At 41.7% G+C, this 14,468-nt stretch overlaps 1 protein-coding gene across 3 annotated transcripts in view; it reads right to left on the minus strand.

Moving 5' to 3' along the window:
* The window catches only part of ZCCHC17 (zinc finger CCHC-type containing 17), a 54,692-nt gene that overhangs the window by 6,723 nt on the left and 33,501 nt on the right, over positions 1-14,468 (minus strand). For all 3 annotated transcript variants that reach the window (XM_006102890.2, XM_014468257.2, XM_006102891.3), the window contains one exon: positions 13,244-13,386. In XM_006102890.2, the coding sequence (XP_006102952.1) occupies positions 13,244-13,386 (143 nt within the window). The remainder of the gene's footprint in view (positions 1-13,243; positions 13,387-14,468) is intronic.

Raw genomic sequence — 14,468 nt, forward strand, 5'->3', positions numbered from 1 at the left:
TCCCATATTCATATATAGCAACTCAAACTAAACCCCACTCCCATTCTTACTTCTGCATTCCTTCCTCTCTTAACTCAAATCTTCCAGTTAGTCATCTTTAACTGTTCTCTTTCCTAACTCATAACCAATTACTCAACAAGTTCTGTCAGCTCTACCTTCAAAATTGAGCCACACTTCAATTCCCTTCTCACCACCCCCACCTTCATTCTAGTCTAAGCCACCATCATCTCACCTGGGTTATTAACAATGGCCATTAATTGCTCCCACTCTTGCTTTCTGACCATTTAGTTTACACCTAACAGCCAAAATAATTCTCTTAAAAGCTAAGTTAGAACATGTCATCCATCCCTCTAGTCAAAACCTCTAATGACATTCATCTTACTCCAAGTGAAAGGTGAAGTCTTCATATTCTTCTAGACCAGTGATGGCGAACCTATGACACGCATGTCAGAGGTGACACGCGAACTCATTTTTTTGGTTGATTTTTCTTTGTTAAATGGCATTTAAATATATAAAATAAATATCAAAAATATAAATCTTTGTTTTACTATGGTTGCAAATATCAAAAAATTTCTATATGTGACACGGCACCAGAGTTAAGTTAGGGTTTTTCAAAATGCTGACACGCCGAGCTCAAAAGGTTCACCATCACTGTTCTAGACAGCCCTGGGCTTCCTCTAACTTCCTCTCTTCTCATTCACTTCACTCCAGCTACACCGGCCTCTTTACTATTCCCCAAACATGCCAACAGCTGGCTATTGTCCTTACTGAAAAGCTCTGTCTCCACTTATGAGTAGCTTGCTTTCTCACTTTCTTCAAATATCCACTCAAATGATGCTTTATGAGAAAGGCCTGTCCTTACCGCCCTATCTAAATGTCAAGTCACCTATTCCACCTGCCCCCATTCTAGTACTCCCTAGCTCTCATAACCAAATTAATTTTTCTCCATAAAACCTATCACTACTTGACATATTAGTAATATTTTGTATTTGGTTTAGCAATTTATTGTCTGTGACCATGTCAGAAGGTAGGTAGGCACATGAAAACAGGGACTTTACCTGTTTCATTCACTATTGTACTTGCAGTGACCAGAACAGAGCTAGGCACATAGCAGATGCTCTTTTAATATGCTTTTTTTTTCTTTATTGATTTTAGAGAAAGAAGGGAGAAGGGGAGAGAGAAACATCGATATGAAAGAGAAACATCACCGGGGATCAAGTCCACAACCCAGGCATGTACCCCAACCGGGAATCGAACCAATGACCTTCTTGGTGCATGGGACGATGCTCAACCAACTGAGCCACACCAGCCAGGGCAGCAGATGCTCTTTTAATGAATCAGGTTGGAATACAGTGTATGGGAAGGGACTGTGAGAGATGATGCTGGAAAATTGGACAGATTGTGAAGAGTCTTAAAGGAATTCAGACTGTACCGGATGACTCGGTGCTCAAGCAAAATGGACCCAGGACTGGCAATCTCTCTCTCAGATGGCCACCAGAAGTTCTCTGGACAACAGGACAGAGCCAGCATTGCAGACAAGGGATGACATTCCTATTTCTGTTCTTCCATATATAATTCAGCAGAAAGTAATTATAGTAGCCACATCAAAAGAATAAAATTATATTCTGGATCAAACATAGCTAAAATTCACTATAATCAGTGGACAGCCTGATACCCAAGGCACATGCTTTCTCAAAATATAGCACTGATTCAGAAAGACTCATGATGGCATATGACAAGTAAAAGAGGCCAGCAAAGCCCTGACCACAGGTTCATGGAAAAATTTTCAGTGCTTCATTACAAAAACCTCTATTCGAATTTTGCCAACCACTTCATATCCCATTTCCATTTGAAAAACAGTTTCCTCTTGTCCTAATTATGCCCAACAAAAATCACTTACAGTTTTCAGACACTGGAACAAAAATTGTCATGGTACCAAATTGGTATGTAGAACTAAACCGATGCATACTAGATTTTTGGACAAGGGTATACATTCAATACATGCATACTTGATAAAAAGAGTTTGGGGGGATAATCTGGTTTCTCTTCGGATCCCACAAATCTTTCACCTTTTAAAAAAGAGTTGGAGGATAAAGAGTTGGGGGGCTCAGGACTAGAAGATATTCTTACTCCTGCCCCCGCTCCCTTCATTACTACCTACAAGCAGCAGTAGGAGTCAGTCCCCATTACTCTCCAAACTGAGGGCAGGTTTCACTGAGCAATGGAACCGGAGGGGCTATACAGATAGCAGAGATCATGGAGACTATTCAAAGGTAGCTAGGGCATGCCTATTATGTGCCAGCCATTATTTGGAACAGGTGACATCCTTTCTTTATCCTGGGCCATTTCCTGGTTCCCCAACATGCCTAGCACCTTCTCCTGCCTTAGAGGTTTTACATTAAGCATTCCCTTCCACCAGACTGCAGAAAGTGGGACAATGAAGCAGTCATGTGAAGAAGCAGAGATGAGAGCCCACTAGCCCGTTCCTTTCTGATTCCAGTTCTGGGTGGCCCAGCTATACTTCACTGCCTATCGCTGGGTTTCTATGAGATCCAATAATCCTCTTGTAGTGAGGGTCTGTCCTTTGCCACCAGATATACTTTGGCTGCTTATCGTTCTCCCTATGCGCTTAGCTGCTTGAGTGTAGGTGCTTTGTATGACCTTTATTTCACTATAAGTGAGTTGTCCACCATATATGTCTTCCACACACTAGGCATTCCTGCTACCCACAATCTTATTTGGCAACATGGACTGTGGAAGGCATTCCTCTTCAGATGAACCTACTCAGTTCCACATTTGGCTCCCAGAGTCAACTCGTGTTAGAACAGGTATCCGAATCTAACATTCTTACACACTCCAAAACATCCAGCTGAGTTAGAAGATTTTATTGATACGAAAACCAACCTCCTGTTGGAATCAAAGATTTAGAGGGTAAAAGAAAACAGACAGGAGGCCTAGAATCTTGATTTACGGTTGTGAACAAAAGATAACATCAAACGGTTGCTAAGAGTAGTTGGTGACAGGGCAAAAACTAGCAAAGAAGTGCCCTCTGACTCCCGATATCTCGAGCACCTAACACAATACAAAACAGATCCATGTGAGACACTCAATACATATTTGTTGAGTAAATAAATAATCGAAGAGCTAAATGAATTAATGGTTGAAGTGTGGTATACAAAAAAAGAATATTGGGTTAGTAATCTGAAGACCTGGGTTCATATTTCAGCACTGTCTCTTATAGTTGTGTGACTTCAGGTCAGAGAGACACTTTGCTTAATCTCCATTTTCCTAATATCTAAAACTGTGGCATAATAATAGAATTATAGAATTCTATAATAGAATTGTATAAGCATAAAACAAAATAAAAATATATAAGTATTTTATGTAAGGCATAAAAGATAATGAAGGGATTAACAATGAGATGAAAAGATGATACTAGATGATATCTTGGGAAAAACAGTAGACATCAAGGGGGAAGTTTTAATGGTTTCAAATCCCTAGAACACTTTTTAAACAAAGTGGACTCATGAGTTAAAAGTTCATATACACAAAGGTATTTTAACTTACGTTATGATGATCATTACTGCCATTGTTCATAGACCATTCCCCTAATAAGTGAAGAGCGATGGAGGGTAGGATAATCACTAAGTAGGTCATATAGAGCTTCGTATCTAGCAGATGCTAGGTAATTGTTTTAGAAAACTGAAATATGTATCTCAAAGAAGCCTTAGAAGCAAAGCAATCACTAATTGCACCAGGTGTATTAAGCAATGCAAAAACAACTTAACCAAAGATCCACAGAAATGATATCCATAGAACCACTTTAGGATTCTGGCAAATACCATTTAGATCCTAAAAGGTTAAAAGAGAAAGAAAAATTCCTGGAACATATAAATAAAATCAGAGTTAAAAAATCTAGCTCTACTAAAGAAAATTACCTGTTTGTAGACATGACCTCATAAGCAAAAAATCCTAAAGATCCCACACCAAAAAAACCCTGTTAGAACTAATAAGTGAATTCAACAAAGTTGCAGAATACAAAAATCAACACTCCCAAATCAGTTGCATTTCTAGACATTAACAATGAGCAATCCAAAAACAAAATTAAGAAAACAATTCCATTTACAGTAACATCAAAAAGAATAACATAGCCCTAACCGGTTTGGCTCAGTGGATGGAGCGTCGGCCTGCGGACTGAAAGGTCCCAGGTTCGATTCCGGCCAAGGGCATGTACCTTGGTTGCTGGCACATCCCCAGTAGGAGGTGTGCAGGAGGCAGCTGATCGATGTTTCTCTCTCATTGATGTTTCTAACTCTCTATCCCTCTCCCTTCCTCTCTGTAAAAAATCAATAAAAAATATATTTTTTTAAAAAAGAATAACATATTTAGGAATAAACTAAGGAGGCAAAAGGACTGGTACTCTGAAAACTATAAAACACTGCTGAAAGAAATCAAAAGACACAAATAAATGAAAAAAACACACATCTGTGTTCATGGATTAAGATGTCAATAACGCACAAAGCAATCTATACATTTGATATGTCTATCAAAATCTCAATGACATTTTTGTAGAAATAGAAAATACATATTAAAATTCATACAGAATCTCAAGGAACCCCAAATACACAAAATAATCTTGAAAAAGAAGAATAAAGTTAGAAAACTTATATTTCCTGATTTCAAAACTTACTACAGCCGAAACCGGTTTGGCTCAGTGGATGGAGCGTCGGCCTGCGGACTGAAAGGTCCCAGGTTCGATTCCGGTCAAGGGCATGTACCTGGGTTGCAGGCACATCCCCAGTGGGAGATGTGCAGGAGGCAGCTGATCGATGTTTCTCTCTCATCGATGTTTCTAACTCTCTATCTCTCTCCCTTCTTCTCTGTAAAAAATCAATAAAATATATTTAAAAAAAAAAAAACAAAAAAACAAAAACTTACTACAAAGAATAGTCAACACAGTGTTGCACTAGCATAAAGACAGACATCTAGACCAATGGAATAGATCAGAGAGTAAGAAATAAACCCTCAGGTATATAAATGATTTTTCAACAAGGATGCCAAGACCATTCAATAGGGAAAGAACAGTCTTTTCAACAAAGGGTGATAGGAAAACTGGATAGCCTCATGTAAAAATAATGAAGTTGGACCCTTACTTTACACTATATACAAACGCCCGCCCCCCTAAAAAAAAAAACAAAAAAAATAAACCTCAAAACGGATAAAAAACCTAAATGTAAAGTTAAAACTATAGTCATAGCCAGGCTCAACTGGTTAGAGTGTTGTCCTGATATGCCAAGGTTGCAGGTTTAATCTCCAGTCAGGGCACATACAGGAAGCAACCAATGAATGCATAAATAAGAAGAGCAACAAATATCGATGTTTCTTTATTTCTTTCTCTCTCCCTCTTTCTTTCTCTCAAATCAATCAATAAGGGAAAAAATTATGAAAAAGAGTTAAAACTATAAAACTCTTAAGCTTCATGACATGATTTGGCAACTTTTTTTTTTTTTTTTGAGAAACATCCGAGTTGTTGTTCCACTTATTTATGCATTCATTGGTGGCTTCTTGTATGTGCCCTGACTAGAGATTGAACCCCCAACCTTGGTGTATGGGGATAACATTCTAGCAACAGAGTAAAAAGGCAATCCAAGAATGGGAGAAAATATTTGCAAGTCATATAACTGATAAGGGATTGATATCTAGAATATATAAAGAGCACCCTGAACCCAAGGTCTGTACTTAAACCCAGTCTCTGACCACAAAGTCTCTGTCTTTAAGCAACAGCTACTAGTAGCTGACTTACATTGAGCTTTGCTGTATGCCTGGCACTGTACTCAGAGTTTTACATGCATCCTAATAACTTTATGAAGTTGATGCTCATTATTCCTATTTCACAAATAAGGAAACAAAGAAATTCAGTAATTAGCCTAACTTCCACAATGAGGAGAGAACAGAGCTGTGATGAAACATGGGCAGTCTGTTTCCTCTGCCCAGGTTCTTAAGTACCACCCTCAACTGCCTCCAAAAATGCAATTCCCCAGCACCTACCTGATATAATATGGTACAGCCATTTCAAATAAGTGGAATTGAGACTATGTGATAAAAACGGAAATATACTTATGACAAAGTAAAAAAGCAGAAAACAAAACTGTACATACATTTTTATTACACCTAGATAAAACATTTGGAAAACAGCTGGCAGAAAATATGTGCCACAATAATGTAATTCTGGTAAAATAGTCAGATTATGAACTGCCTTTCTTTTGTTTTATATTTTAACTAGAGGCCTGGTGCACAAGATTCATGCACTCAGGGGAGGGGGGGCAGGTCCCTCAGCCTGGGCCTGTGCCCTCTCGCAGTTCGGGAGCCCTCAGGGGATGTCCGCCTGATGGCTTAGGCTTAGCGGGCCATGAGCCTGGCTTCCAATTGAGCAGTGCTCCCCCTGTGGGAGTGCACTACCAGGGGGCAGCTCCTGTGTTGAGCATCTGCCCCCTGGTGGTCAGTGCATGTCATAGCGAATGGTCATTCTGCAGGTCGGTCAATTTGCATATTAGCCTTTTATTATGTACTAGAGGCCCAGTGCACGAAATTCGTGCACTTGTGTGTGTGTGTGTGTGTGTGTGGGGGGTCCCTCAGCCTGGCCTGCACCCTCTCGCAGTCCAGGAGCCCTGGGGGGATGTCCAACTGATGGCTTAAGCCCACATCCTTAACATTGCCAAGGAGGCGGGAGAGGCTCCCACCACTGCCGCTGTGCTTGCCAGCGTGAGCCCTGCTTCTGGCTGAGCGGCACTCCCCCTGTGGGAGCACACTGACCACCAGGGGGCAGCTCCTGCGTTGAGTGTCTGCCCCTGGTGGTCAGTGCGCATCATAGTGACCGGTCATTCCACCATTCGGTCATTTGCATATTAGCCTTTTATTATATAGGATACACTGTAGATGAGGCCCTCTAGAACCATAAGAAATGCAAAAAAGTCACTGTTAACTCATTCTCCAATTGCCCCCACTTAAAATCAAATTACCCGCCCTGTGGGGCGTGTGCTGCACCTTGGGAACCACTGGGCTTGACACTTTTCCTCTCTGAGCTTCATTTCTGAATACATACACATATACTGTGGGAATTGTAAACTCTTCTCCTCCTACCTCACTGAGTTGTCATGAGGAGGTTCTGAGCTAATAAACTTAGAAATGTTTCATCAAGTAAGTGATGTCTAAACGGGAAGGGATTGTTATTTTTAAGCCCACGGGTACCCTTGCAGGTAGCAGGTGCTGATTAGGGGAGGAGAGCATGATTGTTTCCTGGGACTGTAGCTATCGAACCTTTGCAGAGGGTTCCTCAGGCCTCGGAGGGGCGGGCTCTGGCCAGCAGCCCTGTAGCGGTGGTCGTCCCTGGAGGCACTGGTCGGTGAGGCACTAGGGGGCAGCGAGGCCGAAGAGGGAGTAACTGTCAAACCTCCCTGCTTGGCACCATTCTTTAATTTGTATGTGGCCCTTTCGCAGCTGTATGTGCTCAGGGCAGGGCTCCAATCTTCTGGAGCGGGGTGGGGGCTAGGCCAGGGTGGGGCCAAGCGGGCTAGGAGGGCGGGTTTAGCCGTGGCCCCCAGCGAGGTTCGGTGCACTTCTGCTGCAGAGATGGGGCCGCTGCTGTCAGCGGGGGATGGGTCTGACCCTGGGGGCTGCTCGGGCCTGCCTCCACCTGGGTCTGGAGTTGTAGGGAGGAGAGGCGTGCCTGGCCCCAGTGGATGGGGCCCGACAGTCCCTGGCCCCAGGTACTCCAGGGGCGCTGACGGTGTGCTATTGTTGTGCGTGCCCCTGGCGGGGATGGCAGGGGAAGAGATCGGGAGTTGGAGGTGCGGGCTATGGCTACCCGAGGCTGGGTCTTCTCCCCGTCCGGTAAACCTCCCCGTCCTCCCAGGGGTGCAGGGGCTGGGGTAGGGTGTCTGTGCAGGGGGATTGGAAGAGCTCCCCATGGCCGCTTCCTCTTCCTTCTTTGCAGTCTGGGCTCCTGTCAGGCGCTCTCCTCAGACCCCCAGGAACTTGGCTCCCTGCTGCCCTGCCCCACTCGGTTCTCGCTGGCCGCCTGCCTGTCAGGAGGCTGCCAGGGCACCCTGCTGCGGGCAGTGTGGTCCTGGGGCGGGGGTGGGGGTGTGGGGAGCAGCTCCAGTAAAGTTTAGTAAACCCCAGGTCCACATTGGGATTTGGCCACGGGGTCGCGGGGGAGTTTGCCTGGGCAGGACAAAATTGCGCCAGACCCGGAGTCCCGCCCCATGGCCCCACAGCCCCGCCCACCCTGTTGAATGGTTGTGACATGATAGCATTCTGGATAATTTGCATATTCCTCTATTATTATATAGGATAATAATAAAAGCATAATATGCTAATTAGACCAGACATCCTTCTGGACGACCTTCCAGACAAAAGCCAGGGCTGTGAGGGAAGCCTGGGTCCCGGGTGCTGGAGGGAAGCCGGTGCCGGCAGCTGGGGGAAGGAAGGCCTACTCTTGCATGAATTTCGTGCACCAGGCCTCTAATATAGGATAACAAAAGTATGTAGTGGGAACTTCCCTTTTCCCTCTTTAAATCAAGTCCTCAGATCTCTACAAGGAAGCTTCAGAAACTTCAAGAAATAAAGGTATGTAAAGCCAAGTCCTATGTTCAAAATAAAGCAATACTGCAGGCTGGGTAGATCCAGGGTTGCCTCTGTGAAGGAACTAGGCTAAATCTGGCAATGCTAAAGGTTTGCAGAAGGCTTCTGGAAGGCACTACTTGAAGCAGGGGCTTTTGCTAATTTCTATTTCTTTGATTCACAGAATATTACCAAACTAAAATAATACCGCCACTGCTCTAAATCAATGTTTTCCAAGTGTCAGTTATTGCTATAATATTGCCACATTTTAAAAAATATATATTTTATTGATTTTTTACAGAGAGGAAGGGAGAGGGATAGAGAGTTAGAAACATCGATGAGAGAGAAACATCGATCAGCTGCCTCCTGCACACCTCCTACTGGGGATATGCCTGCAGCCAAGGTACATGCCCTTGACCAGAATCAAACCTGGGACCCTTCAGTCCACAGGCTGACGCTCTATCCACTGAGCCAAACAGGTTAGGGCAATATTGCCACAATTTTTATTCCATGTGTTTACAACCTGCTATTTGTTTACTTAAAATTTTATTACTTTTTACTTTAAAAAGTTTTTCATAAAAGGGAAACTTTATAAGACAACTGTAAATAGAAATCTTACATCCCTTGCCATATGTAGAAGATAACTATAAAAATAAACACATAGCCCTAGCTGGTTTGGCTCAGTGGACAGTGTCAGCCTGTGGACTGAAGGGTCCCGGGTTTGATTCCAGTTAAGGGCACATGCCCGAGCTCAATCCCTTTTTGGGGGCATGCAGGAGGCAGCCAATCAATGATTCACATGATTAATGTTCCTATCTCTATCTCCCTCTCCCTTCTTCTCTGAAATCAATAAAAATATATTTAAAAAATAATAAAATAAACACATAAAAAAGACAAAACAATGTTTTAGCTAGATATAAGTTACTACCTGCTACAGGTTGTAGCTGAAGAGGAACAGGGTTAGACAGTTTGTTTTCACAGGAGGCATTCTGGATTTTAAATATAATAGAAAAATCACTCAAGATTTTTTGTTGCTGTTGTTAATCCTTACCAGAGGATACTTTTCCATTGATTTTTAGGGAGAGTGGAAGAGAGAGGGAAAGACAGAGAGAAACATCAATGTGAGAGAAACACACCAATTACTTGCCTCTTGCACAAGCTCTGACCAGGGCCACGGGCCGACGCTATATCCACTGAGCCAAACTGGCTAGGGCAGTGGTCGGCAAACTGCGGCTCGTGAGCCACATGCGGCTCTTTGGCCCCTTGAGTGTGACTCTTCCACAAAATACCGACTTCTGTGCATGGGTCACGAAGTTTCAATCGCACTGTACGTGTGCGCCTGCATATGGTATTTTGTGGAAGAGCCACACTCAAGGGGCCAAAGAGCCGCATGTGGCTCGCGAGCCGCAGTTTGCCGACCACTGGCTAGGTCATCATTGAAGAATTTTAAATAGGAAGAGATATGGTCTGATTGGATATTTTAACAACCCTCTTTGGGGAATTAAAAAATTAAATGAGAAAAGACATAAAAGAACTGAACACCACCAACAACCACTTTTACCTAAGTGACAATTATAAAACATTGAAAAACAGTATGGTGATTCCTTAAAAATAAAAAAAATTTTCAAAATAGGATCACCATATATGATCCAGCAGCTCTACTTCTGGGTAAATCCCCAAAGGAATTGAAAGCAGGGTCTGGAAGAAATAATTGTACAACTATATTCATAGCAGCATTATTCACAACAGCCAAAAGGTGGAAGCAACCCAAGTGAAAGCAATGAATGAATGAATAAGTACTAGTAAATATGGTATATACATACATGAAATATTAAGAAAGGAGATTCTGACACATGCTACACCCTGAGGACATTATACTACGTCAAAAAGACAGTCACAGAAAGACAAATACTGTATGATTCCACTTAAAGAGGTTTCTAGGGAAGTCTAAATCATGGAGACAGAAAGCATAATAGTGGTTATCAGGGGTTGGGGAAGGGGAAATGAGGAATTATTGTTTAATGTATAGACTATCAGTTTTGCAAGATAAAAAGAGTTCTGGAAATAAATAGCAGTATTGATTGCACAACAATATGAATTTACTTCATGTCAAAGAATGTACACTTTCAAAATGGTTAAGATGATAAAATTTATGTTATCTATATTTTACCACAATTAAAAAACAAATATACCCAAAGGCTGCAGATTTTGGCTTAAGCAACTGGATGAAAGGTGATCTATTCACTGAGATAGAGCAGAATGTAGAAGGAGAAGCTTTGGGTAGGAAATTTTTAAAATTTGGGGTGTGTTAAGTTTGATGCCAACTTGGCAATCAAAGATGTCAAGTGGGCAGTTGAATATCTAAATCTAAGGTTCCAGAGAAAAAGTGAGGCATAGAATTATAGATTTGGATTTTTTAAAAAGGATACAAACACTTAATTTGGGGATTATTTGCATAAAATTGTACTCAAAACCACAGGACGGGAAGAGATTACCTAGGAAGAAGGTAGCCAGAGAAGAGAAGGGAGTAATGAGACAGCCTTGGTGCACTCCAACATTCAGAGTTAAAGCAGAGGGTGAAAAGTCATGATAATGAAGAGAATCAAGCAATGAGATAAAGAAGGTGCTTTTAAAACAAAGTCAGAGGCCAGGGCCTGTGATCTTGATACTAAGAGGTTGGCAACAAAATATACATTTTAAAAATCTCCCTAAGCTAGTTCAACAGTATAAATGGGAGAGTTGTGAGGGGATGAAATGCAGAGTAGCAGTGGGAGTGGAAAAAATATAATTGAGGTATCATTAAAACAAGTAATGCAAGACAGAGTTTGGGTTGTTGTTTTTATGGTGATGGGGGTGAGTGTGTGTGTGTGTGTGTGTGTGTGTGTGTGTGTATGTGTGTGTGTGTAGGAAGGAGGGCTAAAGAAGAGATAATGGCCAACATTAATTAAGCACTTATTTGTCAGTACTTTATATCTATTTTTGGGAGCTGGGTATCCCTCTGCAAGGAACACTCTCATCAAAGACCAGAACAATCCCACTTTGAAAATTAATTGAAGTTAAAGAGCCCAAAATTACATAGCTGGTATGGGTCTCAAATTTACATCTGATGGACTCCAAGCCAAAGTTTGAGATACTAGTTAGGTATGTGGAAGTCATGGACACAAAGTCTTAGAAAGGATGTTATCACCCAGGGAGAGAAAATACAGATCAATAAATTATTATTAATATATTTGGCTAATTCTTATAATGTTAAAATACACCCTTTTCCTCACCTATATAAAAAAGACTTTTTTTTTTTGGTTAATCCTCACTGGAGGACACTTATTTATTTGTTTATTTGTTTATTTATTTTTGTTGATCCTCACACGAGGATATTTTTTCCATTGATTTTTAGAGAAAGTGGAAGAGGGGGGGACAGAGAGGAGAGAGAGCCATATCAACTGATTGCCTCTCACACGCAACCCAACCTGGGCAGGGAACCTGCAACCCAGGTATGTGCCTTTGATGGTATCGAACCCGAGACCGTTCGGTTGGCAGGCCGACACTCTAACCACTGAGCCATGCCAGCCAGGGTGAAGATAATACTTAATTTGTAGATAATGCACACGAGAGCAAGGATTTGATCACAGTTTTTGTATTCCTAGGTTTGCAATGCCTGAAACAAGTTGACCACAACAAAAGTTTGCTAAAGCTTTAAACAAAACAAAACAAAACCCCCAAACTTAATAACTGGCCACAATTAGAAAAATACTGCACAACATGAGAACCACTATATCCTGACCAAACCATTGCATAGTTTTTCATTTTCTCTGTATATCATGTGACAAATTACAAATGCAGTTTTTGTGCACCACAATGTCTGTTTTATGAATTCTTCTGCTGTAAGTAGTAAGAGACAGAACTCACTGAGACAGACACTCTCATCCACCACTTTCTGGAATAACAGTTTGACAAAATGTATCTAGAGCCTTAAAGCCCTAATTCAGTAATCTTTTTAAGAATGTAACCAAAGAAAACAATAAGATATGTGGCAAATTTAGGTTGGAAATAATAAAAAATATCCAATAGAAAAATCCTATATAATAAAGAGCTAATATGCTAATTAGACCAAACAGCAGAACAACCACCTGGACAACCTTCCAGACGAATCCGGGGCTGCGAGGGCCAAGGCAGCACAAATTTCATGCATCGGGCCTCTAGTTATTAAATAAAACATCATTCCACCTCTAGTTATTAAATAAAACATCATTCCACTCCTGACACCAAAAAAAAAAAAAAAAAAAATCACACAGCGGCTCTTAAATCAAGTTTTTGAAGAACAAATAAGGACACCAGAAAATGCTTTTAGTAAGTATAATAAAATAAGTAGGATATAAGTTATGCCTAGGATGACCATAATTTTGTGTATATATGTATAAGAGTGTGTGTATATATTAATTATTACCTATAAAAAACATTAGAACATACCAAAAATACTATAAGAGTTTCCCTGGGTAGAAAGATTACAGGAGATCCTAATATTCTTTATGTTTTTCAGCATTTTTTTACATTTCTGTGCAAAGTACATTTACATTCTAAAACATATCTATTTATATGATAAATAAAGCAAGATAGCACTCACCTTCTTTCTTTTCCTAGAATTCTTCGTAGGGTCAGGCTTATCAAAATCTGCTGCCTTTGCCTCTACCTTCTCCTCATCCTCATCAGGTATCAGAGAGTATTTGGTCCCACCTGGTTGCATGAAACAATCCTTTGCAAAGTGGCCTGCAGAAGAGGAGTAGAAAAGTTGGGAGGAGAAAGCAGTCGTTCCTCTCAGCAGGCGGATCTTCCCCAGAGGCTCCTGGAAGGGCTAGCTGGTTCAGGAGGTATTACCGAGTTCATTCAGAGCAGCTATTGGATTCAGAACAGATTTTCTGTCACCTCAAGATGGCATTGCTCACTCAACCAGAGCCAGCCTTGCAGCTGGTCCTAAAGCTGTGAGAAACACTGGCACTGCTTTGGAAATGGCAGAAGATACAGATGAGCATGCAGGCTGGTACTGCCCTCTATTAGCAATGAAGCTTAGTAATTTTTAAAGATCTATTTGGAACTTATTCCTGACAACAAAAGGTTGTTCCAGAGAACAGAATGTTTAGCAGAGTGAGCCAAGTGGCAGACCAAGGTCCTGAAGAAAGATAGCTCTCAGGCAGCTGGCAGGAAGGCAGCATCCAAGCTAACACACAGAGAGACAGGCATGGTCACCTAGGACACTTGACATGCACAGACTGTCAGGTCTGGCAAGGGCCTTAGAGATAATCAAATACAACATTGCATTTGCAGAGGATATGAAGGCCCAGAGTAGAGAAGTAGTGTAAGGTCACACAGAGAGCAGCAGAAGTAAAACTTACCTAGGGTCTTGTGCCCCCCTGCCCTGTACCCTTTCTGCTGCACCAAAACCAACCACCTTTGGCCCAGCCTTTGCTGACTGGAACAAATTCCATCTCTCATTATTCTTCTCTGCCTCATGTTATACTTGGTGGACACAAGTTGAAGGTAAGAAGACCCCACCTTCCCTGAGCCTACAGTGCTATCAAGGGCCCCTTTAACAGAGGCTATAGAGCTGGTTTTGACTGTGCTTACTGTAGACCCTATCTCAGGGGCACACAGAATTGGATAAAACCATCAAAAGCAACATGTAAACGACTTTGTAACTCTGAATCCAGAAGCTGGATGGTGCCTGGAAGAAGAATACAGCCTAGTTTTCCAAATACTTGGAATGCTCCCACAATTCCCCCGAGGAGGTATTCTTTCTCTCCATTTTACTTTTCCTTCTTCCCTCTACATTAATGATAAATAGGGGCTTAAAC

This window comes from Myotis lucifugus, unplaced genomic scaffold (genome assembly GCF_000147115.1).
Source record: "Myotis lucifugus unplaced genomic scaffold, Myoluc2.0 scaffold_438, whole genome shotgun sequence".
NCBI lineage: Eukaryota > Metazoa > Chordata > Mammalia > Chiroptera > Vespertilionidae > Myotis > Myotis lucifugus.